The sequence below is a fragment of the Trachemys scripta genome, chromosome 1 (genome assembly GCF_013100865.1).
Source record: "Trachemys scripta elegans isolate TJP31775 chromosome 1, CAS_Tse_1.0, whole genome shotgun sequence".
Lineage (NCBI taxonomy): Eukaryota > Metazoa > Chordata > Testudines > Emydidae > Trachemys > Trachemys scripta.
Genome location: NC_048298.1, coordinates 72096838 through 72123941, shown reverse-complemented (window position 1 = coordinate 72123941; position 27104 = coordinate 72096838). Strand labels below are relative to the sequence as shown.

General features: G+C 41.7%; 1 protein-coding gene across 7 annotated transcripts in view; it reads left to right on the top strand.

Moving 5' to 3' along the window:
- The first annotated feature begins 16495 nt into the window (after positions 1-16495).
- Positions 16496-27104, top strand: part of PPFIA2 (PTPRF interacting protein alpha 2) — a 634690-nt gene continuing 624081 nt past the window's right edge. For all 7 annotated transcript variants that reach the window (XM_034772198.1, XM_034772232.1, XM_034772206.1 and 4 more), the window contains exons 1-2: positions 16496-16784; positions 25754-26004. In XM_034772198.1, the coding sequence (XP_034628089.1) occupies positions 25756-26004 (249 nt within the window). In that variant the 5' untranslated portion in view covers positions 16496-16784; positions 25754-25755. The remainder of the gene's footprint in view (positions 16785-25753; positions 26005-27104) is intronic.

The following is a 27104-nucleotide window of genomic DNA, read 5'->3' as shown; positions in this document are numbered from 1 at the left end:
CAGGGATCTTCTTCTATAGCCTGTTATGCAGGAGTTCAGACCAGATGACCAGAGTGGTCCCCTCTGGTCACAAAATCTATGAATTTATTAAGGCAATTGAGCTATGACAATTTACCCCAGCTGAGGATTTGTGCCAACTGGCAAAATCCTATGCCTGCCTCTTCAGCCACACAGGGATAGTGAAAAGAAGAATAGGAGTACTTGTGGCACCTTAGAGACTAACAAATTTATTAGAGCATAAGCTTTTGTGGACTACAGCCCACGATAGTGGCTTATTAATATTGTCAATTGATTAGAAATATGCATTTTGATATGATAGTCAATCTTACAGAACATATGAAATCTGATGTTTGTTCTATTTGACATGACAAATATAAAACGAAAACCCTTAAATATAAGCTCCTAAATTTGGATTTTTTCACTTGCTATCTATAAGAATAGAACTAGAGATGTCCTCCACACAGAACTTTACAAAATTTGCATGTGAAGCTGAGACATCTAAGCATAAGTACTTACCACAGTAAATATCTAGCATGCTGTCCTGAAATTTAATCCTGCAACTTTTTTTTAACTTAATTGGGAATATGGACCATACTGCTATAGTAAGATATACTAAAATAAATATGCTCATTTGAAATAATCCATCCTGAGGGACTATTATTTAGGGGGATTGTTAAAAGGGTATAGAGCAGGAATCAGGAACTATATTAAGGAAAGGCGCCAAAGCTAATCAATTTCTATATCAAAATCAAGAAACAGATGTGCTAGTTTTCCCCAAGCATAAGAACAGCCACATCACAAGTGAGTGCAGGGGGCTGTAGGAAGCTATGGGGTTAGATGCTTTTTAGGACTAGCCTATGCAGGGGGAAGGGATAGCTCAGTGGTTTGAGCATTGGTCTGCTTAAACCCAGGGTTATTAGTTCAATCCTTGAGGGCCCATCTAGGGCAAAAATCTGTTGGGGGATTAATCCTGCTTTGAGCAGGGGGTTGGACTAGATGACCTCCTGAAGGCCCTTCCAACCCTGATAGTCTATGATTCCTTATATGCCAATATTTAGACTTGACTAGGAGGCAGAAATTATTTAATCTTACACTATTGCTTCTTGTACCGCACTTTTTTGTGGACTAATAGGAGTTAGGTCTCTAGGATGATCAAGCCAGCATATTTCACCAACAGTACATCAATAAAAAACAAACAAGGTAAGTAACAGTTCATCCTGGTATGCAATGCCTGTATTAAAGGTATGGCAGCAACCATCCAACTAATCTGATTATACAAAAAATTGTCTCATCCCTGGAAGGGTATCTGCAGGGAGCCAGGCTGCAGAGACAAAGAGATGATTTAAATGAGTCTCAGAATGACTGGTTTGTTGCCAATAATGTGTCTCTTGATTTCAGTAATTGGCCATCCTTTGCCTCATGGAGGTGATGTTTAAGAATGCATAGTTGCTTTACCTTTTGGCTGGATTAGCTGCTGCAGAATTTACTATTTGGATGGGGAAGACAGGCCAAATGTTTAACTATTTCCCATGCTATTTTTCAGTTTCTTCCAGATTCTTCTGAGTCCCCTATTGATTTATAGGAGGTTGCTGTCAATAAATCTCGATTTCGCCTCCATTCCTCCTTCAGATTTTCAGAACAAATCTCTCAGTTGGCTTTCCATCATTAATCTTATCTCTGACACTAGCTGCTCTTCTTCTCACACAAAACATTAAAAGAAGAGGAAAAAACAATTGAAGTGACCTGCCTCTTGGAAAATATTCTCCCACAAGCAACGTTATTTTTCTCCTTGTTCTCTCCACCCTCCCTTTGTAGTCATCAGGGCTGGATAAAGCATAGGCATCATAAGGCCATGTTCCAGGACTTGGAGTCTTGTGATTGCATCAGAATTTGAATTTAGTTTCTTTTAAAGTGTCTATCTGTTATGGTTGCAAAGAAAAGCTTGAAAATGTGACAATAGCTACTTAATACCTCCCAAGCACCCTCTCGTGGCTTGGGTTGCCTCGCTGGCCATCCCACTGCAATTACTCCTTCATTTGGGCCCCCTTTAAGAACCGACTAAGTCTCCAGTGACCTTCTACACTCAAACTTTATTATACTTTTTACCAGTTCTCCTCAGGCTGGCAACAGAGTCTGTCAAAAATAGAATTCAAAAGTCCAAAACAAACAACATTTTTCAGATCACCTTCCTTTCCTTAACTCCAACTCACAGGGGTTATCTGGCTGGAGCTCTGCAGGAGCCATACTTGCTCCTCCTAGCTGAGAGGGCAGGAGGGGCCCTCCTGTGTCTGAGGTTGGGGAGGGGGATGCTGCCACTTCAGGTGAGAGACATGGCCTCTGCTGTTGCCCCTGCCTCTGTGGGAGGGTTGAGGCTCCCTGCCACTGCTTATCTAAGCAAGGAGTGGGGGCACAGAGGCAGAACCATGGGGTCCCTTGCTTTAGCATGTGTTGGACCCGGGATTCCCTTAATGCAACCTTGGTCATCCATTGTTATTAGAGGTGGCTGAAACACAGGACTTCCATTTCACAGGAAATTTCAACACTAGTAATTATTTTTCTCCTTGTTCTCTCCACCCTCCCTTTATAGTCATCAGGGCTAACATCAGTCACCAAACCAATTTTTTCAAAATTTTCCCATGAACCTCAAATTCCATGATATTTTTATTTTGGAAACACCAACACATGTTGATTCTAAATGAAATATATTCCCCGGGACTTCAGCAGCTGCCGACTGCCATTCGTATGGTTTCCCGGCATCCTGGGGTGCAAGCTGATTCAGGAATCTGGAAGCACTGGAGTCCCCGGCCCTGGGGCAGTTCATACTGTGGGGCTGTCTTACAGTGATAGACCTGGAAGCCCATGCTCCCTAGCAGCCTGCCAGGCAACCTGGAAGGGTTCTATTGAAACCCCTGTCTGTGATTCAACAAAAGTTTATTGAACCCAAGACGTTTCTTAAAAAAACGTAGTATTTTCTAATGAAACTGTTTTGTCAGAGAATTTGTGACCAGTTGTGGAAGTCATTTTCTTTGTTATCCATCTAGTTTTGATTGTGAGCACTATTGGGCAAGGGACTGTATATTCCTACATTTATTTTAAGCAACTTGCAGTCCTCAGATGCCATAAATAATCACGTGGCTGCAGTTTATCATATTTGTGTTGACAACTTGCAAATATATTTCTTGGCATATGACCTCTCCCCCTTTGTTCGAACTTGTGTCTCTGGCTGCCAGTCCAGCACCTATTCCTGGACTTCTTATAATGAACACCAAACTCATCTTTCTTCTTCATCTCTTTTTGCCTCCTCTTTTCATTTTGGCCATTTCACCATCCTCCCTAACATGATGTAATTGTGAGCTGCTCTCTTATATGATCTTGCCTTGCCCTGCCCTCTCCTCCTCCATGTCCCTTCTGAAATGATTTGTCTTTAGAATTTTAGAAGACAAGAATCAAGGTTACTGTGACAGAGTGCTGGGCAACAATGTGTTACTGTCCACAGTGAATCTAATAGACTTTAAGACCAGAAGGGACCATCATAATCATCTAGTGTGACCTTCTTGCACGTTACAAGTTACAGAACCTCACCCACCCACTCCTGCTGGTCAACAATGGCTGAGCCAGCACTCTGGTCACAGCAGCTCCAATTCAGGGCCACCCAGAGGGGGGAGCAAGTGGGGCAATTTGCCCCAGACCCCACAGGGGCCCCCATGAGAATATAGTATTCTATAGTATTGCAACTTTTTTTTATGGAAGGGGCCCCCAAAATTGCTTTGCCCCAGCCCCCCTGAATCCTCTGGGCAGCCCTGCTCCAATTAAACACTGAAGAACAGATCTTTTTAAGAAGAGCTGTGCCTAATGGGTGGGTGGAGGAGACCTGGAAAGCTAATTTAACCATTAGGCAGAGACTACAAAAAGGCAAAGGAAGGAAGTAAAAGTGGGGGGAAGAGATTTTGCTCTTTCCTGCTTGTCTCAGGAACTGAGGGCTCCCTCAGACTGTAGGAGTAGGGCTGTATATTGTACAAGGGTGGTAGAACCAACATTGTAAATAAACTGCACCAGGTGTTTTACCAGCATAAAGGTTTGTGGACTTGAGCAGAAGCAGGAGTCAGAGGGCCCTGCCACAGTTATGTATGGTCTTTTTGGTAGAGATGGGAGAGTCCTGGTGTACTGCTGGTAAACCAGGTGCCAGCTCCTGCCAAGTCTGTAGGTGTCAGCTGAGCAGTGACAAATTCATATCTGGAAACCCAGCTCACCTTTATGTTGCTATTGTTCAGGTGTTGGACTTGTAAGGATTGTTTGGACTCTATAAAATGCTTGTAAGCTGCTGTGTGCATTAATCTTGTAATGTCTATTCCATGCTAAATGGTAACATATGTTTGTTTTATAATTGTAAAAATACGTGCTCTGAACTTGTGAGCTCAGATGGGAAGAGTGGCTCCACCTGCTCAACCAGGAATATTATCAAATTTAAGTGGGCCATTGAAGGACAAAAGCTTTTTTGATTACCCCATCCACCTATGGAGAAGTGTGTGCAAGCGGTCTTATCCCCTCAATTTGAATGCTGGAAAAGGAAAATAAAAATACTTGACATGAAGATTTTTCCTCTCTTTGCTCTTATAAGGGCTGGAGCTAAGAAACAAGAAGCAGAGATCCCCTGGGTCGACCTGCGTTAAACCCTGAAAAGATAGTCAATGGTGACAAATTATTATATTGCTTTCACCTTTTGGAATCATAGACTGAACTCATTTGTGCGTACAAGTTGCCTGTAAATAACTCTCTCATTTCATTTTCCTAGTTAATGAATCCTTAATTAGCTTACTATAGGATTGGCTATAAGCATTGCCTTTGTATGAGATCTAAGGTACAAATCAATTTGTACCTAAGTGACTGGTCTCTCGGGACTGGGGCCAACCTCAATAATTAGTAATTTTTGGTGTAAGTGACCACTTATCACTAAGTCCAGCTTGCCTGGGTGGCAAGATACACTTCAGAGTCTAAGGGACTGTCTGTGACTCCATGGTAAGAGTGTTACAGTGATCCAAAGGAGTTCACATTTGTTATTGGGTTGGTGAAATCTAATTATAGAATGTACCACCAGTTTGGGGTAGCTGACTTGCTCTTGGCACTCTGTCACAAACCTCCCCAGGCAGTATGACACCTAGTATTTCTACTGATGACAACTCTTGATCTGCCAGACTTTAGCAGAAGCCCTGGGATAGTGAAGATGCCTGGCCTTGCCTCATTTCTTTAGGTGTGAAGAAATATACACCCCTGCCAGGAGCGCCCCGAAATGCTGCCCCCCCCCCCCCACAGAAGCGATGGAAGGTCCCGCCACTGAAATACCACTGCGGTCACCACCCCCCAAATCGCCGACCCTGACCCCTTGCAGAGGGCCCTCCTCTGAGCTATAAAAGCCCTGCAAAGAGATGGGGTCAGAGGGGAGAACACTCATGCACTTTACACTCCAACTCTAAATAGGTTTGTATAGAGGCCATCTTGGAGCCAGGCTGAGTAGGCCAGTTAGAGGGCCAGTGAAAGAAGGGTGCAGACTGGGAGGCAGGCAGTGGAGTGAGTTTCATATCTTCATATATTTCCCCAGACAAAGCTTTTACTCATAAAATTTACCTTAAATGCACCATCACTTTGAAATAACATTAATCCCACATAGTCTTCAGTCTCAGTTCTTAGCTTCCTTCTCCCTTCTGTGGTTAATTATTTAAAGTATTCAGCTTTTGTGTACAGTCAGTATGATATTTATTTTTACAAATAATGTGTGTTAAATTGGCAGACAAGCGGGGTTTTAAAATATGGACCATCTGTTTAGTGTTATTTTGTTAGCTGCTATCAAATTCATTTTTCTTACATTATAATAAACCCACTTTTTATACATATCCAGTACTTCATACAAAAGTAATAAAACTAAAGAGTGAAGGATTTTATTGTGTTTTATTGAGATGGGACAGAATTATGATTAACAAATGCTAGTAACTGTAATGTCAGAGTCAAGGTATCCAGATATTGAATCTCATCTAGAAAAGGGAATGCCAAACAATTTTAATGAATGATTCCTAAGGAAGGTTAAACAGGGCAAAATATCATCCCATTGAAGTCAACAGGAGATTTGCCATTGATTTAAATGAGCCCAGGATTTCACCCCTAGCTCATGCCACCTATAAATAAACTCCATATTGCTTTATATCTTTATTTAAACAGAACCGGTTCCAGTAAGCTGGAAAATGGATGTAAGCAGAGTCAGGATGAGCTCTACCCTGACATCTGGTGGTGAATTATGGCGAGTGTGGAAAAGAACTCCAGGGGCTGATCTTGTTTGCATAGGCACACCCACCTGCCTGGCATGAGACAACAACAACTGATAGTGGTTACTTTGGATGGGGTGGGATCCCCAGTTTCTCTGTTACTGGGGCAGGAGGAATAAAGTGTTGTTACCCTGATTATGTGAATCAAGGACAATGAACCTGTTTTATGATAGAGGATCTCACCATCACCTAAGTAGCACTCGCTAGACAAGGGACATGGGTTCCACAACCCAGTGAATTGAGAGAGGATGGGGATAGATAGTTGTGCCTGAGAGTATGGGCCCATTTTGAGGGCCTGAAACACCAATTGCACCACCTCCCCTCTCTCTACTGTTAAATGTCAGAACTAACTTTGATTCCATTAGAAGTCTAGTTACAGGCTACTGAGCTGAATTCACTTTGGGCCAATGGTGTACCAGCACTGGGGCTCCCCTTCTATGAGTTGAAATCACAAAAGAGCTGAGATCACTGAGTGCTCTGTTAACTAGTGGGGAAGCCTGAAGCTATATTGCTAAGTGGGTGGTAGAGCAGTTTGCAGAGATGGCTGGAGGAACAGCAAGCGGCGCGGAGCCTTGGGGGAACTGTTGGAGTGGCCCAAGGAATGGCAAGCGGAGCTGTTTGCGGGGACAGCTGCAGCGGCTCACAGGTTGGTGAGCGGAGCAGCTCATAGAGCAGAGCAGTTTGTGGGACGGCAGGAAGTGGACTGGCTCGTGGTGAAGGCTGCGGTGGAACCCCATGGAGAGACGGCCGGTCAGCCTTGGATCACGTAAGGTGCCCCTTAACACCCTGCCTGCCCCACCCTTTTACTCTGGGGCTGCACTGACCAGGGACAGAGATTTTGGGGGTTGTTGGACTTTGGGGACTTTTGGTGGTTGCTGGACCAAGAGACTTTGGGGGTGTTGGACTTTGGGGACTCTGGGTGATTTTTGGGTTGTTGGATTCAAGAGCCAAAGGGAAAGGACACGGCCCAATTTGCTGGGGTGGGTCTTTTGCTCATGGTTTGTGTTAGGAATCCTGTCTGTGGTGTTTTTTCCAATTTAATGCTGATGTCGTTTACCTCATGTTATTAAACATTTTCTGCTACACTCAGACTCTGTGCTTGCGAGAGGGGAAGTATTGCCTCTTAGAGGCACCCAGCGGGTGGTATGTAATTGTCCCAGGTCACTGGGTCGGGGCTCGAGCCGGTTTTGCGTTGCGTTATTGAAACGGAACCCCTAGATACAGAACCCAGCCCTTGTTGCTACCAACTTAGATGGGCAGAAGGGTTACATGTACATGTTTTTACTTTTTAATTTGTTATTAAGCTAAGTATCTTATAACTATTTAGATGGCAAATATTTTATTTAAAATATCTTTAAACCAGAGTGCTGGGAGGGAGAGCAAGTGGAGCACTGGGCAGGGTTGCCAGGTGTCCAGTGTCTAGTTTACGCAGCTCCCTGCCTAGCAGGCTGGCTTTTGTGGATCCAATTCTCAGATGCCTCTCTAGCTCCCCTCTCATTGTATAGGGAGGCTAAGTGCCTAACCCTGGGTTTGTGACTTCTACTGTGGGTATGTCTATACTGCAGCTGGGAGTGTGCCTCCCAGCGCGAGTAGACAGCCTTGTGCCAGCTTGGCTCGAGCTAGCTTGCTAGAAATAGTAGTGTGGGGTCCTGGCAGACACTTGAGCTAGCTACCTGAGGTCAAACCCAGGGGTCAGGTAGGCTTGAGAGCCCAAGCTGGTGCCAGAGCTACAATGTGTACACTGCTATTTGTAGCAGGCTAGCTTAAACCAAGCTAGTGCAAGTCTGTGTCCCTGGGCAGGGAGGCTTGCTCCCAGCTGCACTGTAAACATATCCTGAGTGGCTAGTCACCTAAAAGTTAAGCAGTCAGTGCTTAAGTCCCTTTGTAGGTCTCAGCCCAGGTCCAGCCCCTCTCCAAAAGCATTTTTTCTGCCTTGTCTAGACAAGGACAATAAGTGCTTTTGTTCAGTCAAGTTATCTTCATTTGATTAGAAAACCCACTTAACACCAGTGTATCCACACACTTTAACCCATTCAGCTCCTTTCTAACACAAAAGGGGACATCATCCTGAATTTATAGATAGGGGAAACTGAAGCACACAGAAGTTACAAGTCCATGGCATAGAACTCAGGTTTCTAGACTCCTGCTCTGGTACTGGCCTGAAGGCCATAAGGTGGCAGCACAAAAAACATTCAGCTTTGTAATTTAATATTTTTGGTTTGGGGGAACTTAGCTGGAAGCCCATCTCTTTGCTTTATTATAGTTCTAGACTATACTTTGGCCTGCTGTATTTATCACCAACTAAGAAATAACAGTTGTTTTCTTAATGAGAATGCTAGGCAGGAGCTTCTAATTGGCTAATTACATACAGCTGTTTGCTGGCTTGCACAAAGTTTGCATGTAACCCCTCTGGAGAGCTGCTTTTTCTGTAAAACTTCTGAGTTTTTCCTCCTATGCTAATTTTGGGCAGTTTTTGTTTTCCATTTTAAAAAACAAAGTAACACATTCATCTGTGTGCATTACATTTGACTTGTTTTCATCTTAAGAAACGAAGGAAAAATCAGAAGAATGCCTTGAAGAAAAGAGAGAGATTGTTTTAGAGAAAATTGACTACCAACTTTAAATTTTGGACTATTAAGCTCAAAAATTATTCTATGCATAGGGGTGAATGGACATTGAGATGGGAAGAGCAAAAAATCCACCAAGATAACTAAGTAAAGTTGAGTGAAGGAAGAACATAGAGATGACTTAGTAAGCTCTTACTTTTGTAAAAATCTTTTTAATGGAAAATTCCATTTGCTGTATTTTACAGCAGTGTTTGCTAGTTATAAATACTATGATTAAGGTTGAAAAACTGCTTTCAGTGATCGTTCTGCCTTTTCACAAGTTTGTAGCAAGCTTGGTCTGAGTTGAAAGGTGTTCTTATGGTTTGCGCTCTCATTATTATTATTATTATTATTTATTATTATTTATTATTGGGGAGGGGGAGAAATTCCTTTCTGCTGTTTGCAGTCTACAAAGATGGAAAGAAAATATTTTTCCTATTTAAAACAAAAACCACCCACCCAAGCTTGTTCGCCTATTTTTCCTGCTCTTCCCCTCCTCCCATTTTTGATAACTGATGATAGCTGAAGTTTTGATACCTGACATGTAAATAGATATCATACACATCCTTGTAAATGACTAAGTCTGGAAACAGTTTGGATAGTAATGGTATAAATTGTTAATGCTACTGTACCTGCACAGCAGAAAACGTCAGTAGTTTTTAGCAGTGGCACTCGAATATATTGCAAATATATGTGTTCTCACCTTAGTATTTGCTTTCTTGTCTCCCTTATTCTTCCTTAATGTTTCTTTTTAAATGCATTTGTCTTCATTTAATTTCCTAAGTTAAAGAAATGTTAAGGTTGCACAGGCACTTAATATCACTAAATCAAAGGATAAGCAAAATATAAGGATGCAACAGACAGTAGTATGGAGTATGTTCTATGCCTGCTTATCACTGACTTGCTTAATAGATTCCTGTGTTATAAAAAATATATACCACAAAATATACAATGAGAGTAATAATACTGAGCTAACATTGTAATCTTAGTTTTTTGTATTTCTTCAGTTAGTGATACTTAGGCTCTCACAATTGGATACAGATGGTTGGCCCCATGATGAAGTTAGTGGTGTTTCCCAGAACAGGACAGAAATGAGGAAGCCTGACCAGTCTGTGCTGGTGGGGAGTTTGGTGAGGGAGGTACTGAAGGCTGGCATTCCTGTAGGAAATGAATTAACACTGTGGGATACAGTGGTTGTGCTAGTTGTGAAGTCTTTCTCTCTCTATCTCTGGCTACAATATAGTAAATGATGTGTTCCGTTAAATGGCTTAAGTTCTCAATTTCTTGCTTTTGAGGTTTTGTGCCGAGTATATATTGTGTGTAGCAGTCTTAACTACATAGTGTTTTGTGTATGAATACACATTGCCTACACTAGCTTTCAAACTAAAGGTGAATGGGTATTTCTGCTGCCCCAGTACCTGTCCAGTAGCGTGTACTGTCCCATAACATGCTCCCTTTTTGTTGGTCTGCTTGTAAGTCTGATTGTGAATCCAAGCTTATACCATATAGAGGTATGGTTTATATACCAGAATTCCTGCCTCTCCCTCCCTCCCCCTGTTTTTGTTAATTTAGAACAGTCGTCTCCAAAGTGGGGTGCTCAAGAGGATCCTTGGGGGTGTGTGGCAAGAGGAGCGGGTTTTTTTTTTTTTTTTTTGCTTTGGCAAAAATGGTAGAGCCGACGCGGCAGGGGGTACATGCTCAAAATTTTTTTACTGATAGGGATGCACGATCAAAAAAGTTTGGAGACCACTGCTTTAGAAGACAACTCTGTAGATACTGGTCACTTTGAAGAATTTTTTCCTTCCCAGTCCTCTTTCCACTGTTCTGTGACCATCACTGAAAAGCTCTCTGGAATGAGCAGAATAACTACCCTTCTCTAAGGCTCTGATCCTGCACATCTTACTGTAGGATCAGTTTGAATGTTCATATAATTGTTTTTCTTGTTTCAATGCTGAATTTTTCCTTTGGAAGATATTAATGCCAGAAGCCCAGCATCCATCTAACACCCCCACCTTCCAAACACAACCAGTGTGTGAGTGCAGTGAAGGGGATAAAGAAACAGATTTCAGCTTCAAGCCTCCAAGGGATTTATTGTAAAGATTAAGTGGCGGGGAGGGGGAGAAATGTTTTAAATATCATGAGACATTGATTCTTGGTAGCAATTGCTCACTTCCTCTGTTGGGAGTCTACAGAAGCTGCATTGCTTAACCTTCCAGAGAGGGAGGATATGAATGCTTTATATCCTCATGTTGCTCAGTGATGACTACTTTCAATACTCAAATATTGACCCCCTCTCTCATGAGCTGGATCTGGCTAGACAATGTAGGATTTTAGTGATTTCCTCAGAACGTACAAATATGCTAGCAGGTCAGACCAAGAGTCTACCCAGCTTAGTAGCCTGTCTTGAACAAAGGCCAGTACTAGGTACTTAACAGGAAGGTGCAGAAAACATAAAATGAACAATTGTTTCATATTATAATTTTATAATTTTACAAATTATAATTTGTCCATATGAGATGGTTTCCCCTACCTTCATGCAATTTGTTAGTTACTCTAATGACCCTGACCCTTCATTTTTTTTGTTCCAGTTGGAACAGAGTGGAATGCTGTTACTCCTGCTTTGCTGCAGTTTTTAACGGGAGCAGACTAAATCAAACTGTTTATTCACTTGTTACTCCCAGTAGTTAGAAGCAGCACTAATAATATTCATTAGAGACCCTTGTGCTTTCTCCCATGCTTACCTTCACAAATGGGAGGAGCTCCCCATTAATAGCCACAAAACCCTACATTGTCTTCCTTAAAAACTCTTCCTGTGGTGCCTACAAATAACAGTTAGCTGATGTGCTGAAAGCACTGCTTAACACGCTGACCAGTATTGTCTCAGGCTATGTCTGCACTACATCATTTACAGTGGTAAAGCTGCACTGCTCTGCTGCTTCTGATGAAGACATTTGAAGTTGATAGGAGCACTTCTCCTGTCTATACTGGTGCTTAGGTCAGTATAACTTGCATCACTCAGGGGTGTGGATTATTCACACCCCTCAGTAACGTAAGTTATACCAAAGTAATTTTGTAGTGTAGACGTAGCCTCTGTGTGTTCTCCCTGTCTCTCTGTATCCACTTATCTTGTACTTTTAGATTCAAACTTTGAGGAGCAGGGAGCACTTTTTGCTATGTTCTCCAAAAAAACAACCAACAGACCCCCACAACAGTAATCCAGAGATGAGCCACATACAATAACGTAAGAACATAGAACTTATTTTTGTGGTGAGATTTTCGAGTGTTTGATCCTTTTTTTCATTGACACTTGGAATGGATTTGGTTTGCATGCTGCAAATTTACATAACCTTGCAACACAAGTGTGCATCTGAGATCTGGTCATTGTGCCTAGACTTAGAATGTGCTCCATACAGGAAAGAATGGCTCAGGGGGATTGTTAATGGGATACAGTCTTTCTTCCTTTCTGTGTTTTCAGTCAAACTTTGCCCAGGGAAAGCTTCTGTTGCATAGCTAAATGGAGTGACTCTGTCTTCAGCAACTTTTAAATAAAACCTGTTAATAGTGAAAACTCACCCTGTACAGGTGATCTTGAGTTTCTAAAGGAGACCCTGTTAGTGCAGGAAACAATCTTGTGGGATGGCCAAGCAGTACCACTACCTGGGGAGGCTCACGTATACGAGTTCAGCTGGATTCTCCAGAGACCAACAGACAAAAAAAGGACTTTTGGATAAATAGCCTGACTTCAATCTGACTCAGGGCCTTCTTTTTTTTCGGGGGGAAGCAATCCTTCTTGGGAGGGATTGGAAGGATTTGGCTTCTGAGGTCCCATAAGACTAGTAAGCTTTAAGCATGTTAATAGGAACTTGTTTTTATGTTTTTTTTCTCTGTATTGTTTTCAACTTAAGAATAACTGTGCTTGCTTATAAAGAGCTATGTGATAATTCATTGTTCGTAGCCTTTGAAGAGAAAGCAAAGCGCAGCTGTTGGCCTATTTAGGAAGTCTGGCTTGCTGGCAGATCCACAGTATAAGTAGGGATTGGTGCAGCCTTGAAAAACCTTGCTGAGGGGGAGAGAGATGTAGGTCCCTATCCAAGAGAGGTGAAGGTTGAGGAGGCTGGAGTAGGTGCCCTCATGGGACCACAGAGGAATACAGCGCAGTTCCCATGAACTGACACTAAGGAGAAACTTCTTTACTATACAGTAACCTCAGTATCATAAATTATTCTGAAGCCACTTACTCACTGGTGAAGTTGGCAGCAGAGAGCTGGGGCCGCAGGTCAAGTAGAGCAATCGCACAAGTAGCAATAATAGTTTTCACTTTTAAAACAGAATTTCTACTCTTTCTGTGCTGGAGGGAAGGAGGTTAACGGGGGAGGGGGGAGTAGACTTTCTGAATTCTTCCACAATATATTTATAAATCATATGAATGGGAAGGAGGGCTGTGTATTGGTTAGTGCATAGGAAAGACTCTGGCAAAGAGAATGACTTGACCTATCCAAGGGCATGTGAGCCAGCGGGAAGTCCGTTTCCCCCTGTGCCTCCAGTTGCTTGCCTCACAGGAGTGTTGTAAGGTTTAATTAATATTTAAGTATTGGGACCCTCACATGTAATGGTGACAGATGCAAAGGACCATTTTACACAGTGCTCACTTGCTATTAAGAATTGTAAGTCACAGAATGACTGCTCCCTGTATGGGGAAATGGGGACCCAGCCCCAACTGTGACTAATCAGCTGTCACAACTGAGGTTAGGGGTCAGGAGGTAGCTGGAAGAGCACCTAGTTCTTATAAAGGCTGGCAAGAGCTCAGGTGAGCTGGAAAATAGTGGATGGCCTGCTGGTGGGTTGGGAACTGCAGGGAGCATAAAGTATCAAGTATCAGAGGATAAAAGCATAAAAGCTCCCGTGGGAGTCCCTGGGCCAGGGCATGGACCCAGAAGGGCTGAGAGCGGTGAGGGGAAATATAATCTGTGGATTATAGCCCATGTTGGTCAGAAGAATTATTCCATCTTGGTATTTTGCATAAGCTTTCATTTAAACCAGTGATTTATACCTCAAGGCAAATGCCTGAAACAGGCTGGTGTGGCATCAATCCTTCATGCTCACGCCCACCAGCTTACAGACTAGTACTTTGTCATTTTTTCTTTGTGCCTGTTTTTTAGAATGGTCTTGCCAGCACTTTCCTTAACTATTCATATTTCACCATTCACTTACATATGGGTAGCAACAGAACAAGCAAATGTGGAGGCCAAATCTTCTATTGTATCTCTGAGCACCTTTAGTACAGTTGTGAGCCTGGTATAAGAATCTGAATAGAATAGATTGCACTGGCTCGGTGGTTGTGTGTGTTTTGTTCTCCTTCTCACAAAGATGAATGACGTTTCCAGAGTATCAGAGGGGTAGGTGTGTTAGTCTGAATCTGTAAAAAGCAACAGAGGGTCCTGTGGCACCTTTAAGACTAACAGAAGTATTGGGAGCATAAGCTTTTGTGGGGAAGAACCTCACTTCTTGCATCTGAAGAAGTGAGGTTCTTACCCACGAAAGCTTATGCTCCCAATACTTCTGATAGTCTTAAAGGTGCCACAGGACCCTCTGTTGCTTTTTACAGATTCAGACTAACACACCTACCCCTCTGATACTCTGGAAACGTCATTCATCTTTGTGAGAAGGAGAACAAAACACACACAACCACCGAGCCAGTGCAATCTATTCTATTCAGATTCTTATACCAGGCTCACAACTGTACTAAAGGTGCTCAGAGATACAATAGAAGATTTGGCCTCCACATTTGCTTGTTCTGTTGCTACCCATATGTAAGTGAATGGTGAAATATGAATAGTTAAGGAAAGTGCTGGCAAGACCATTCTAAAAAACAGGCACAAAGAAAAAATGACAAAGTACTAGTCTGTAAGCTGGTGGGCGTGAGCATGAAGGATTGATGCCACANTATATGCATCCGAAGAAGTGGGCTGTAGTCCACGAAAGCTTATGCTCTAATAAATTTGTTAGTCTCTAAGGTGCCACAAGTACTCCTGTTCTTCTTTTTGCTGATACAGACTAACACGGCTGTTACTCTGAAACCTGGTACTACGCAGTGACTCCAAGACCTTTCTCCGGTGGTAACAGCTAATTTAGATCCCATGGTTTTATATGTATAGAAAGGGGCGGGGCAGCAAAAGGTCCCTGACGCCCCCCACACCTTGGGAGCAGAGACACCCTTAACTAGACAAATGGGGGAGGGCAATCAGACTGTCCGACTGAAAGGTGTGTTACAAGATCAGGCGCGGGCATGTTTTAGAAATTCATCCCTTGTCAATAGCACAGACGGTCATGTGCCGTCAAACTCCTAAACCAGCAGAAGAGAGCAGAGCACTGCCTTCCCGCTAGCATCTCTTCTTTTCTTGCTCTCCCCGGCGCTAGGCTGTCTCTGTGGAGGGGCGGGTGTTGGAGAAGTAACACAGCGAGCTGCGGAGCAGCTGCAGCTGGGGACCCGTGTGTGCGTGAGGCAGGGAGAGCAGACGTGATTACTTCAGAATTTATTTAAGGGCTGGTGGAAACCACTGCAGCAGCTTCCAGGGGAAGCCCCAGCTGAGGAGGAAGAGAAAACCACTCCTGCCCTCCCCAGCCAAACTCCCTCCTCCTTACCTGGCACCCTGTGTCATCAATGCAGGCGCACCCTGGGGGGCTGTGGGCAACACCCTGCTCTCCCGATTTGGGCAGAAGCGGCTTTGTTATTGGTAGTATTTCTGACCACACAATACGATTTGAATTGCATGACTGCGCTAGTCACATCAGAGCCGGTATTGTCGCTGCTTTGTCCTGGCCGGATTATAGTAGCGGATTCATGTTATTACGCTACATATCCGATTAGAGGAGACGTAGGAGCACTGGCCTGACCTCTCCAAATTAGAGCCACTCTCAGCTCAGCGCTGTCATAGGGCTTGAAAGACGGGCGTCCCTCGAACCCGCACACCACGCGGATTTGGGAACAACCCCGCAAGTTTCTGGAGCTACTAGAGGGAGGAGCGGTGAAGTAGCGTCCATCGGTTGTTCCTACACACCCAGCGCACCTGAGCGCCGAGCAGCCTTTCCCCGGGCCCTACAGATCAACATCGGCGTGTGACTCTCATGCGGATCCTGGACGCCGTCTGAAACGCCCCTTACGAATGAATTTCCTTGATTCTGCTGAACTTACACCAGGGCAGCTCCACTGAGGTCTCTCCAGCAGTTACTTCTGGTTTACCCCGGAATCTGAGGGGCTGTAAGGCAGGAGTGTGCTAGGGCCAGCAAGCTTCTTTCTAATAGTGCATGTTCTTATTTCCTCTAACCCGTGTGCACTGCCTTAATTATACACTCAGGAGCTGATTAGCTGGGGAGAGGGCAGACTGTGAAGAAATGGGGATTGCAGACCACACTCCGTCAAGTTTTTAATAAAAACAAAAGATAAATTCACTCCCCCACTCCCTCCCCCTAATCCCCAGTCTCCAGATGTAAAGATGCTGGCTGCTGCTGCTTGAAAGGGGCTGCTGGAGCTTTAAGAGCCGCCTCCCCCCTCTCTTCCTCCTAACAATGGTCTGAACCAAGCTCTGCTTCCCAAAGCAAAATTTGTAATATGCCATTTTTCTCATGGACGCTTTTCCTTTTGGCTGCTGACGAAGTGGCCGAAGAAAATGCCGAGGTGCCATGCAGATACTCCTGCCGGGAGAAGGGCGCTGGGGCTTCGGTTTTCTCTGAGCAACGCCTGTGTCATCATTGCTAGGAAGATGCTCTAGGACTGCCCAGCTGTGTGAGCCCCCATCAAAGCCGGGAGAGACTGCGGTTGTCATTGATCAACGGAATAAGCAGAAGCCGAAGTAAAAGCCACTAGGTACTGAAACCTGCATATCTAATCCCAGCCCCCCAAGGGGAGATATGATACAAATGCAAATTCTTCCTCTCTGCTGCTTGCTGTACTATGTCCTGTCTTATTTAAATGTGGCTCTGTACTGGGCTTTGGGAGATGGGGGAATTTCATTGTAAAAAAAACCCATGAAGTCAACTTCTTTTCGGATGGGGGTTGCTGGAATGATGTCATGCAGAATAGGTGATCGGAACAGGTTATATGTTAAGATACTGTGTTGATTACCCCTGTGAGTGGAAGGAGTGCAAAATGTTTCTGTTAAAAGGTGATTTCACGATTTAGGGAAGATTCTGGGTGAGAATGAGTTAACTAGGAGGAGGAATATGCATGTAATGCAACTCAGACAATGGCAAGGATTTTCCATATGGAATTACACTGTGTGGGTTAAGTGAGGTGTTGAAAGCATCTGAAAATAAATCAGTTCAGTACAGGAACTGGTTGTACCAATCACTGTATCTATTTTTTAGTTGTAAACGCAAAATGTAAAAAAGGGTTCAATAAAAGGATGGAGTGTAGGGTGAGTCTTCAAAGCTGATGTCACTGTAGACGGATTCAGATCAGAGCGTACTGTAGTTGAATTTCTCCTTAGGGTATTGCTAAGGGGAAAAGTAACTTGAAATTGACTCCTAAACCTGGATGAAAAATTAATATCTGGGTATACCAAAATCAAGGGATTTAAGACCGAGATTAGGTACAAAGGTGATGGGGTAAAATTAGAAACACTTCCTAGAAGCTGGAAGTCTTCACTGTGAACTAAATGAATGCTCCTCTAAAAAGAGCTTTTTGTCGAGCTACAGATAGATATTTCTGATTCCCACCCCCAAATTCTCCCCAAGTGAAAAGAGTAATGGTGGCAAACCAAGTCCTAGACCACATGATTTATTCCTGAAGTGGAGATTTTTATTGTGGTCACACAACTTCTTTTTATAATTGAGACACCAGAGGGACTCAAATTGGGTGGGGTCAAGTCAGAAGAAAGATGAGAACTTTTTACTCCCTTACTGCACACATCATATACCTATTTCAAATACCTTGTCTTCTGAGAATCATTCGGAATAAAGCAAATTTTAAATGTGCTCTTACAGTCCAGGTGTGAAAGTGATTATCTGCATCTGTGAGCATAAGAAATACAAAAAGGAAAAAAAAAAACAGTCATTATTTGGGTGATCTTGAAAAGGAGCTGTGTATAACTGAATCCACAGGATTGTCATGAACTATACAATTTGTTTCAATTCATGTCCAGTCACTTCATCTGTAATTATAAACTGAGGTCTGTGACCCCAAGATGAGTCAACTACATGATTGTTCTTGGTGAGGATGTGTTGCAGGTAGCTAGGTAGATAACTTGACAGATCTGTAATGCAGTGACACTGAGCTATTTTTAGGAATAGACTACTTTTGAGCAAAGTCTATTTTTAATTGTCAATTAAAATCTCTGGTGACCACAGGGGGGACATGAGCAGGATTTCACTTAATATTCCAAGCCTTGGTCAAATAATACTCACTTTGATATGCTAATACAGGCTGACATGTCAGATACTTTTTGTTTACACATTCCTGTTTGAAGATATGATATCAATCTGAGGCTGTGAACATGTCAGTGGTTTCTCCTGTCATCTTCATGGAGCCTGATCCAGTGACCACTGAAGTCACTGAAAATACTACCATTGACTTCAGTGGGGTTTGGATCAGGTTCTAGTCAGATGACAGGGGGAACCACTGAAATGTACAAACCTTCAGATAGGCATCATGTTATTTCACCACACACTGTTAGAGATAGAAAACCTTGCTCTATGAAATGATAGTATGAACTTATTCTAACGATACACAAAAGTACACGAAATGTATGTATTTGCATAATGTGCATGGAATTCTCTAGTTGAGTAATTCAGTGCTATGAGTATTAGGAGTAAATACATCATTTAAAAATGAGGCTTATTTTAGTTCTTTAATATTAAATGTGAACTGCAAAGCTAAAACTGATTTACTTCCAGTAATGGGGGAGCTGAAGGCATTCAGCCCTTTGCTGTGTGCCCAAACTGAGCACATCACCTTAATGACTACCCAGGTATGGGGAACATGCATTCAGTACATAATTTTTTAACCAAAGTGCAGAGTGCTTCCCTTTCTGCCCCTTTCCTTCATATGCTATTGGTGGGCTCAGTTTAGCCATGATCTTTCACACACCTTCAGCTCCCATCATAGTTATGGGAGTTGAGTGCACTCAGCACATATAAGGCCTTGGCTTTTTCTAGGGAAAGGGGTTTTAATCAGTGTCCTTGTCAGTAGCTGTTGATGAATCCAAGGAGCAGTATTTGTGTCTCTTTCCAAAGAGGCAGTGATGTATTGGGCACAATAAAGTAGTGGTGCTGCTGAAGGGGACCCATGCTGCTTTGTGGGATTATTCCTTTTTTCTTTCTTGTTCAAACAAAAGGTTTAAACATTCCAGTTCAAAACATTAAAAATAGTTCTAAAAATTATTTTCAAGCAAAAAACAGATTGAAATTGAAAACTTCTTTAAAGGAGCCTAGTAGTTTATTATTATTATTATTATTATTTATTATTGATTTATTAATTCAGACATCTGTTCACATTATAACAGTGTCTACAGGTGATTATTTTACAGGACATGAGGGTGCCTGGCCTCCCTTTAAAAAAATAAAATCATAAAACCTGTGGTACTCTCCCCCTCTCTTTATTCTTTCCTCTATCAATTTTTAAGGTACTCATGAGGCACCTATCACCTTCATAGTTAAGCTTTTTGCTCTTGTCTATCCATGGTAAATATCCACAATATTAAATGAGCCCAGTGGAAATTAAAGGTGCACCTTAAATCCTCACATGCCAGTTGGATGCCTTACCTCAGTTGTCACACTTTGTGTGCTTCCTAGGTTCTCTTGTACCATATCCTTGTGCATCCTTCCTTTTATTCAAATAATATGACACACTTAGATCTCTAGTCTGCCTAACTTTTTTTTTACTTTCTTGAAAGAAAAAAGACTGTGTTTTGTCTCCATCAGACCCCAATTTTTGAGACTGTTTTATGGTGAAGGATTCAAATCACCAAATAATCCTGGTGATGATCATTCAGGATCTCAATCACTTCAGTAGGGGTTTGCCTAAGTATTGCTAGCAGAATTGAGGCCTTGCTGAGTTTCACCCATCAGGAACCAACAAGGGCTGGTCCACACTAACCCCCTAGTTCGAACTAAGATATGCAACTTCAGCTATGTGAATAACGTAGAGTACGTCTATAGTTACCTCCGGGTTCGGCAGTAAGCAATCGATCTTCCGGGATCAATTTATCGCGTCTTGTCTAGATACTCCTGCTCTGTTAGAGGAGTACGCGGAGTCGATGGGAGAGCCTGCCTGCTGCGTGTGGACCCGCGGTAAGTACCTTGTAGTTCAAACTAAGATACTTCGACTTCAGCTATGTTATTCACGTAGCTAAAGTTGCGTATCTTAGTTCGAACGGTGAGGTTAGTGTGGACCAGCCCGTAGCTGAAGTCGAAGTATCTTAGTTCGAACTACAAGGTACTTACTGCGGGTCCACACGCGGCAGGCAGGCTCCCCCGTTGACTCTGCGTACTCCTCTCGCAGAGCAGGAGTACCGGTGTTGACAGCGAGCACTTCTGGGATCGATTTATCGCGTCTAGAAAAGACGCGATAAATTGATCCCAGAAGATCGATTGCTTACCGCCGAACCTGGAGGTAAGTATAGACGTACCCCAAGTTGCTGAGTGTTCTCCAATGGTGATCTTTTTTTTCTGGTGAGACTAGGATGAACATTAATCTTTGTTACTCATTAATAGTAAATTAGGGAATTGACAAAGCAGAAAAAACTTAGCCAGTGGTAGGTGCAGAACTATATATTGAAGGATAACTTCCCAAAAGATCTGAATCTCATAGTGCTTTGCAACATGTTTAAAATTTAATTTTAATCTAGTGTGTCTTTATCACCTATATTCTAAACAAATCAGTGACTATTGTGATTACTGAGAAAGTATTATTGTTTGTTTGTTTTTTCTTTTGATGATCCCTTCCACAAATCCTAGTAGAGATTGGCTTTGCTAGAAAGGCATCGCTATTCAATATGTAGCTTTTCACCTGCCTAGAGTCTAGTTTTAAATTTCTATTTTTTAACAAAAATATTTCTCTTGTTACAATTCCTTTGTGTTTGGTGGTAAAACAATTTTAAATCTTTCTTCAAATTTTTCTTTGTGAGATTCTTGGAATGACAAGCAAAGCAGGAAAATAACTATCAACATTATACTTTAGCTATGAAAGGCAGTTCTCAAAAATGTTAGATTTCAGATGTCCTGTGTGAGACCCCACTTTCTAGCAATCTAGTGTATAATCCTGGCTTGTTCTTCTGAGGCTCATGTTCTTAAAATGAATAACTGCCTAAATTTTCAAAAGTACCCATGTTGAAAGCCTCCATTTTTGGGTGGCCAAATTCCCACCCTAATAAGGCTGGATTTTCAGCCAATGGCTCAGCACTTTTATGAAAATCAAGACCTTTTTGAGTTGTCTCAAATTGAGTACTCAAAAATTGAGATGCCCAAAATCACAAGTTGCTTCTGAAAATTTAGGCTACATTTTTAATAAACAGTAGTTTAAACACCAAAATGGCCTATTAAAAGAGGGTTTTCTTTAGCTTTACTAAAATGCTTCCATAGTGGTTGGTGGCCCAAATCCTTCTGCTTTACTCATGCAACTAGTCCCATGGAAGGCAAAGGGATTACTTGTGTGAGTGAAGTGAGTAGCATTTGGCTCCAAGCCTTTATTTTTTTTCTTTCTTTCTTTAAATTTCCTTTGACTTCTGTATCTCTAAATTTAAATTCAATTATGGAATCCTATGACCAGTGAGTAGATCCTTTGAACTTAATAGATCCTCCTTCTCTACAGGCAGTTGAAAATAATTGTTTAGCTGCAGTTGAGTCTCCTATGGAATTCTAAAGCTGATTTTGATACAGTCCAACTTCAGTAGTCTGTCTGGTGATTGGCTGGGAAGGTCTTTTGCCAAGGCAGAATTATTATGGTTTAAGGCAAATGCAGCTGGCATATTCTAAGATTACATGAATTCCAAAAACGAGGGATTTGACACTTTAAAAATGTAGTGGTTGTGTTTTTGGTTTTATATCTTCCCCCCAGCTTCTTAGACAAGTCCTTTCTAAGATGAGTGACTGTTTGGCAGGGGTATCTATGGGTAATTATTTCATTAATAAAGGAAGCAATGCCTTAGGATACACAGATCTTAGCACTCCGCATAGCACCATGCACATATAAGCCTAGTAGAGACATGGGAATATGTGCACATAGACCATTTGTATTTTCATGTCCGCAATCCAGTGTGCACACAGATCTGTATGAGGAAATGAAGGAAGTTGGTGTAAAAACAATGGAATGGAATGGAGAATTGGGTCTGAGATCTTTATACAGATCCTTGGGTCTATGCAGACTATCACTGCACATATTTAATACATGGGAGCTGGATCACAAATTAGTATCTGATGCTGCATGTACACTTTAAAAAGCATGTAGTCTTTGGATGTGAACTGATTTGACTGCTGAAGTTCCACCAAAAGTTAGGAATTAGGAAGCCCAAACCGTACTAAGTTATACTGGAGGCATCTCCAGTCACCAGAGCAGCCCAGGATCAGGAGAGCACAAAGGTGGCTTAAAGACATCATAGGCTTTCCCTCCACTTAGGCTGAGAGTTGTTGCACCTCTTAGAAGTTCAGCACAAACTTCACCCTGTTTTCTCCCTCTGTCTTTGTGGCTCTTAGACTCCTGCACATTTTGTAAGCTCTGTAGGTCTTCCCTTCAGACTTTTCAATGTGATTTTGATCAGACCCCGTCAATGGGAGTCTTTCAATTGACTTTGTTGGACTTTGGATCTGGCACTTTTGTGGGGTCTGCAGGTGCTTCTTTGGCATGACACTTCATAATTCCTTATTGAACCCACAAATTGAACAATTGTTACAATTAAAAATGCATAAGGAAATAGAGGAATAAAACTGTTAAACTAGAGGTAAGGTTGTAAATAAGTTACATTCATAACAACAAGGATAATTAACCATTGGAACAACTTACTTGTAGATGTGGCATGTTCCCTATCATTTAAGACTTTAAGTCAACACTGGATATCTTTCTGTACACGGTATACAATAGTTCAACTAGAATTTATGGTTTGTGTTAATCAGAAGGTCAGACTGGATGGTGATAATAGGTCTTTCTGGCCTTAAAATCCATGAGTCTACAAAATACCTGAGTTAATTATGCGATAGAACTCTTGAGGTTCTTCAAATAACCAAAAACATGTGGTAAGCTGGAAATTAAAGGCTAAAGCTACCCATTTAATAATAATAAAGCAAGTAACAACAAACAAAAAAAGACTGACGTAAAAATCTTAGAAATGCACTGATGGTTACTTAAATAACCTTTACTCTGCCACTTCTCATATCCCCGCACCTTCAAAATCCAAAGAGAACCTTATGACTGAACACCAGAGACCCTCATCAAAGAAAATACTAGCCAACTTAAATGGTAGTGGTCCATAACCAATACTGAGATATTAATGTTCCCTGTTTACTCTGCTCACCACTCTACATCGGCTAAAGAAAAAACTGAAACTGAAATCTACTAGAGTCTGTGTAAATGCTTAGAATGTAGGCAAGACCAGTTCTTCCTGATAAAGCTGGATCACTGTCTGAGCAAATCCCAGGAAACAATTGGCAGCTGCATTATTATCTGTGCTTGTGACAAATGGGGGAGGCAGGTTTTGTGTGTTTGCACAAATGGCTCAGCTACCTTTACTCTCCTGCTACTTGAAACAACATTGGGCTGACCTTAAGATAGATGTGGCTGGTACAGAACATTTCAGTCCCATAAATTCTATTAGGGAAAAATATACCAGATTTAAGAAGTCTTAAATCCTTACCAAAACAGAGAATATGCAGAGCTAATCAATACAGGTATTGACAGTGTGAAATGGTGAAGATTTTGTGTGTTGGAAGGTTTATAATGGAAGTGCCTGAAATTTATATATCATGTACAATGCTTCCAGAAGCTCTAGGCTACACAAGGTCTACAGGCAAACTCCTAAACTGGAAAAAAGATTTAAACCTACAGCTAGTGAAATTACAAACTCTGTTGGCATATTTGCTGATATGTAAGGACTACAAGATTTAAGATCCAAGACTAATCCTTAGACCCAAATCTAACTTACATCTGCTATATATAAAAGGAGTATAATTTAGTAGTGATGGAAGGGCAAAGTTAAGGTTGGTGGTGATGACCTTATCCACAGACTTCCATAGAGGTAAATGTTTATTTTAAGCATAATCCTAACTTAGATTGAATTTTCATGTTTTCTACCATATGTGGCTTTTGAGAACCTCAATGTCCTGGTTATTTTTGTGTGTTGTACCCAGCATCCAGTATCTTAAGGTTCCTGTTTCCACATATGTCTAAATCTAGGTTGTGAGACGGACATGAGAGGCATCTTAATGGAAATGCTGAGCCAAGTGAGACTAATTGTTTGGTGTGTTTTTTTTCCTGAAGCCACTCTTTGTGTGGTGGCCTATGTGAACAAATTGGCTTCATGCGATTGTGGTCCTGTTCCTAGTGGCTCAATTTGGACAAGGTATCACAAGGATAGCAATTAGCAGTGAGCCTCTAGTCTTTGACATCTTACTCAGAGAGATCACTTTAAAGTAATTCCCCCTGAGGGAAGGAAAAACTAGGTAGAAAGATAGATTAACCTCACATTATTAAGGCAGCATGCTACTAGATCAGTGGTTCCCAAACTTTAACAACTGGTGAACCCCTTTCACTAAAATGTCAAGTCTCGCGAACCCCCTCCTAAAAATGAATATTTGCAGGGATTTTTTCCTTTACCTGAGTATAAATTATAAAAGCAGTGATCTTGGAAATATAAAATTTGACATGCTTATTACACACTATTTATTATTAATTATTATTTATCATTAATATTTTTATTACATTATGAAAACGGCAACACTCTTCCAAGATCTGACTTTTGTAGCTTGTATCACTTTGAATAAGCCTGTTATAAGACAAGGCTCCTATGTTTCATCAAGGAGTATCAGATGTGAAACAGCATGAAGGTATTTAAGAAGCCAATTCAAAGAATTACTCCTACACAAGCATTCAGGTCTTGAGCAGTCCAGGCAAACAATGCATGTTACAACAAAGCTTAAACTTGTTCTTCATAATAATTTTAAAAACAATACTAGCTGCCTATTTAATTTAAAAAACAGCAAAAAATATCCACCTCCCTTTCCATTTCTTACAAGGAGTCTTGAAGTTTAAATCTCCTCAGTGTGATAGGTATGCTTGCTTTGATCTGCTTAGCTCTTGGAAGTCCAGGGGCTCCAGGCTGCTGGCCCCGTGCTGCCCGGGGACCCTAGGGACAGCTCTGTCTGCCATTAAGGAATTTTTTCCCGAGAACCCCCTGTAACATTTAGCGAACCCCCAGGGGTTCACAAACACCAGTTGGGGAACCACTGTACTAGATCAATGGTCAGTCTGGAGTCTGCCGTAGAAAAGCCTGCAGCAGGACCAAACTCTGCAATTATTGGCATCAATACAAACAAGCGGAAAATGATAGAGGGCAAAGGAAAGATAAAATGAACTAAACCAAAAAGGAAATTTTTGACATGATTTTTTGTGTCAAGCCATTCATATAAATTAAATATCTCTTACCCTTATATAGGAAGTGTATTCAACATTTTTGCAATGTTGAATGATCAGTTATTTTGTCAGCCATGTGACTAGTGAAAACCTAAAGTTGAGATGTGAATCAATGCAATAATGTGCTAGCAGTTTGTGACTATATTAAATTCCTCATATAAAGTTCCCCTAAATGTTTTTCTACCTAAGATTTTTTCCTCTAACTTCTTATTTTAAAGAAATGATGTGTGAAGTGATGCCAACGATAAATGAGGACACCCCAATGAGTCAACGGGGGTCCCAGAGTAGTGGGTCGGACTCGGATTCTCACTTTGAACAACTGATGGTGAACATGCTAGATGAAAGAGATCGTCTCCTTGATACCCTTCGGGAGACTCAGGAAAGCCTGTCGCTTGCACAGCAACGCCTTCAGGATGTCATCTACGACAGAGACTCCCTCCAGCGACAGCTCAATTCAGCACTGCCACAGGTATGTCGCTTGTAAAAATCTTCCTCGTAACCTTAAACAGGAAATTGATTAAAGTGATTTGAATATTAATTGACAGCACCTATTTATTCCTTAAGGAACCAGTCCTGTTCTTATTGAGATCTATTGCAAAACTCCCATTAGATTCAATAGTTTGGTATATGGTCTGGCCCTTAAGCCTTGGTATTGTCTCTAGAAGAGATTGGGGGTTTAATTAATGATCTCAAGGAGAACAGGATACAGGCCCCTAACCACTCTTTTGGCTGTTGCTCTAATGTCCCTGACAATTTAGGATTTATTGAAATTAAATCTGTGATGGTGGAAGTAGGACAAAATATAAACTGAGAGATGGTGATATCACAAGTTCACTACACTCAATTCCAGAAAGGCACACCTTGCTACAAATAGGACTTGCTTTCTAATATTACCACAAGTACAGCTACCACATTAGTTTACATATGATAAGTAAATTGCACCACACAATCTGTGATGTGATTGAAAATGGAATATAAAAAAAATAGGCATTTTACTCATTTTTTCCTCCTGTTTTTAAAATAAACCATCATGATTTTCTTTTTACTTTGATGTTTTCAAAAACTTAAAACATTGTTTGCTTTGGTTAAAACAAGGTAATATTTGTAATCAGTTAAAAAACAAAACAAGTAAAAAACCAAAAACAACAAAAAAACACCCACCCTGAGCCAAGATCTACAAATTACATCCTGCCCTGAGGTTTTGGAATATGACACATGGTAAAGATGGGTTTTCTTCATACTCCTCTCTGGTCTCCCAACTTTTGGTTGGCTAAAGATGTGCTTGGAACTTGAGAGTCCTGAGAGCAAAGCTCTGCCCATAATTATTGCTGGTGACTGGGAAGGACGGGTGGCAGAGAGATTTAGATGAGAGATTGGGAGAAGAAGGTGGTGTGGATGGGTTAAGGAGAAAGGTAAGGAGGGGCCAGTGTTGGCAGTTCTTGAGAATGGGGGGAGAGAGAATTCAGTTCCAAGGGTGGGTGGAGTTAATTAAGAATGTACTACTGGTGGAGGGGCTCTCAATAATGGATGATGGTGGTGAAAGGAGGACAGGGATTGTGCAAGCAGTTG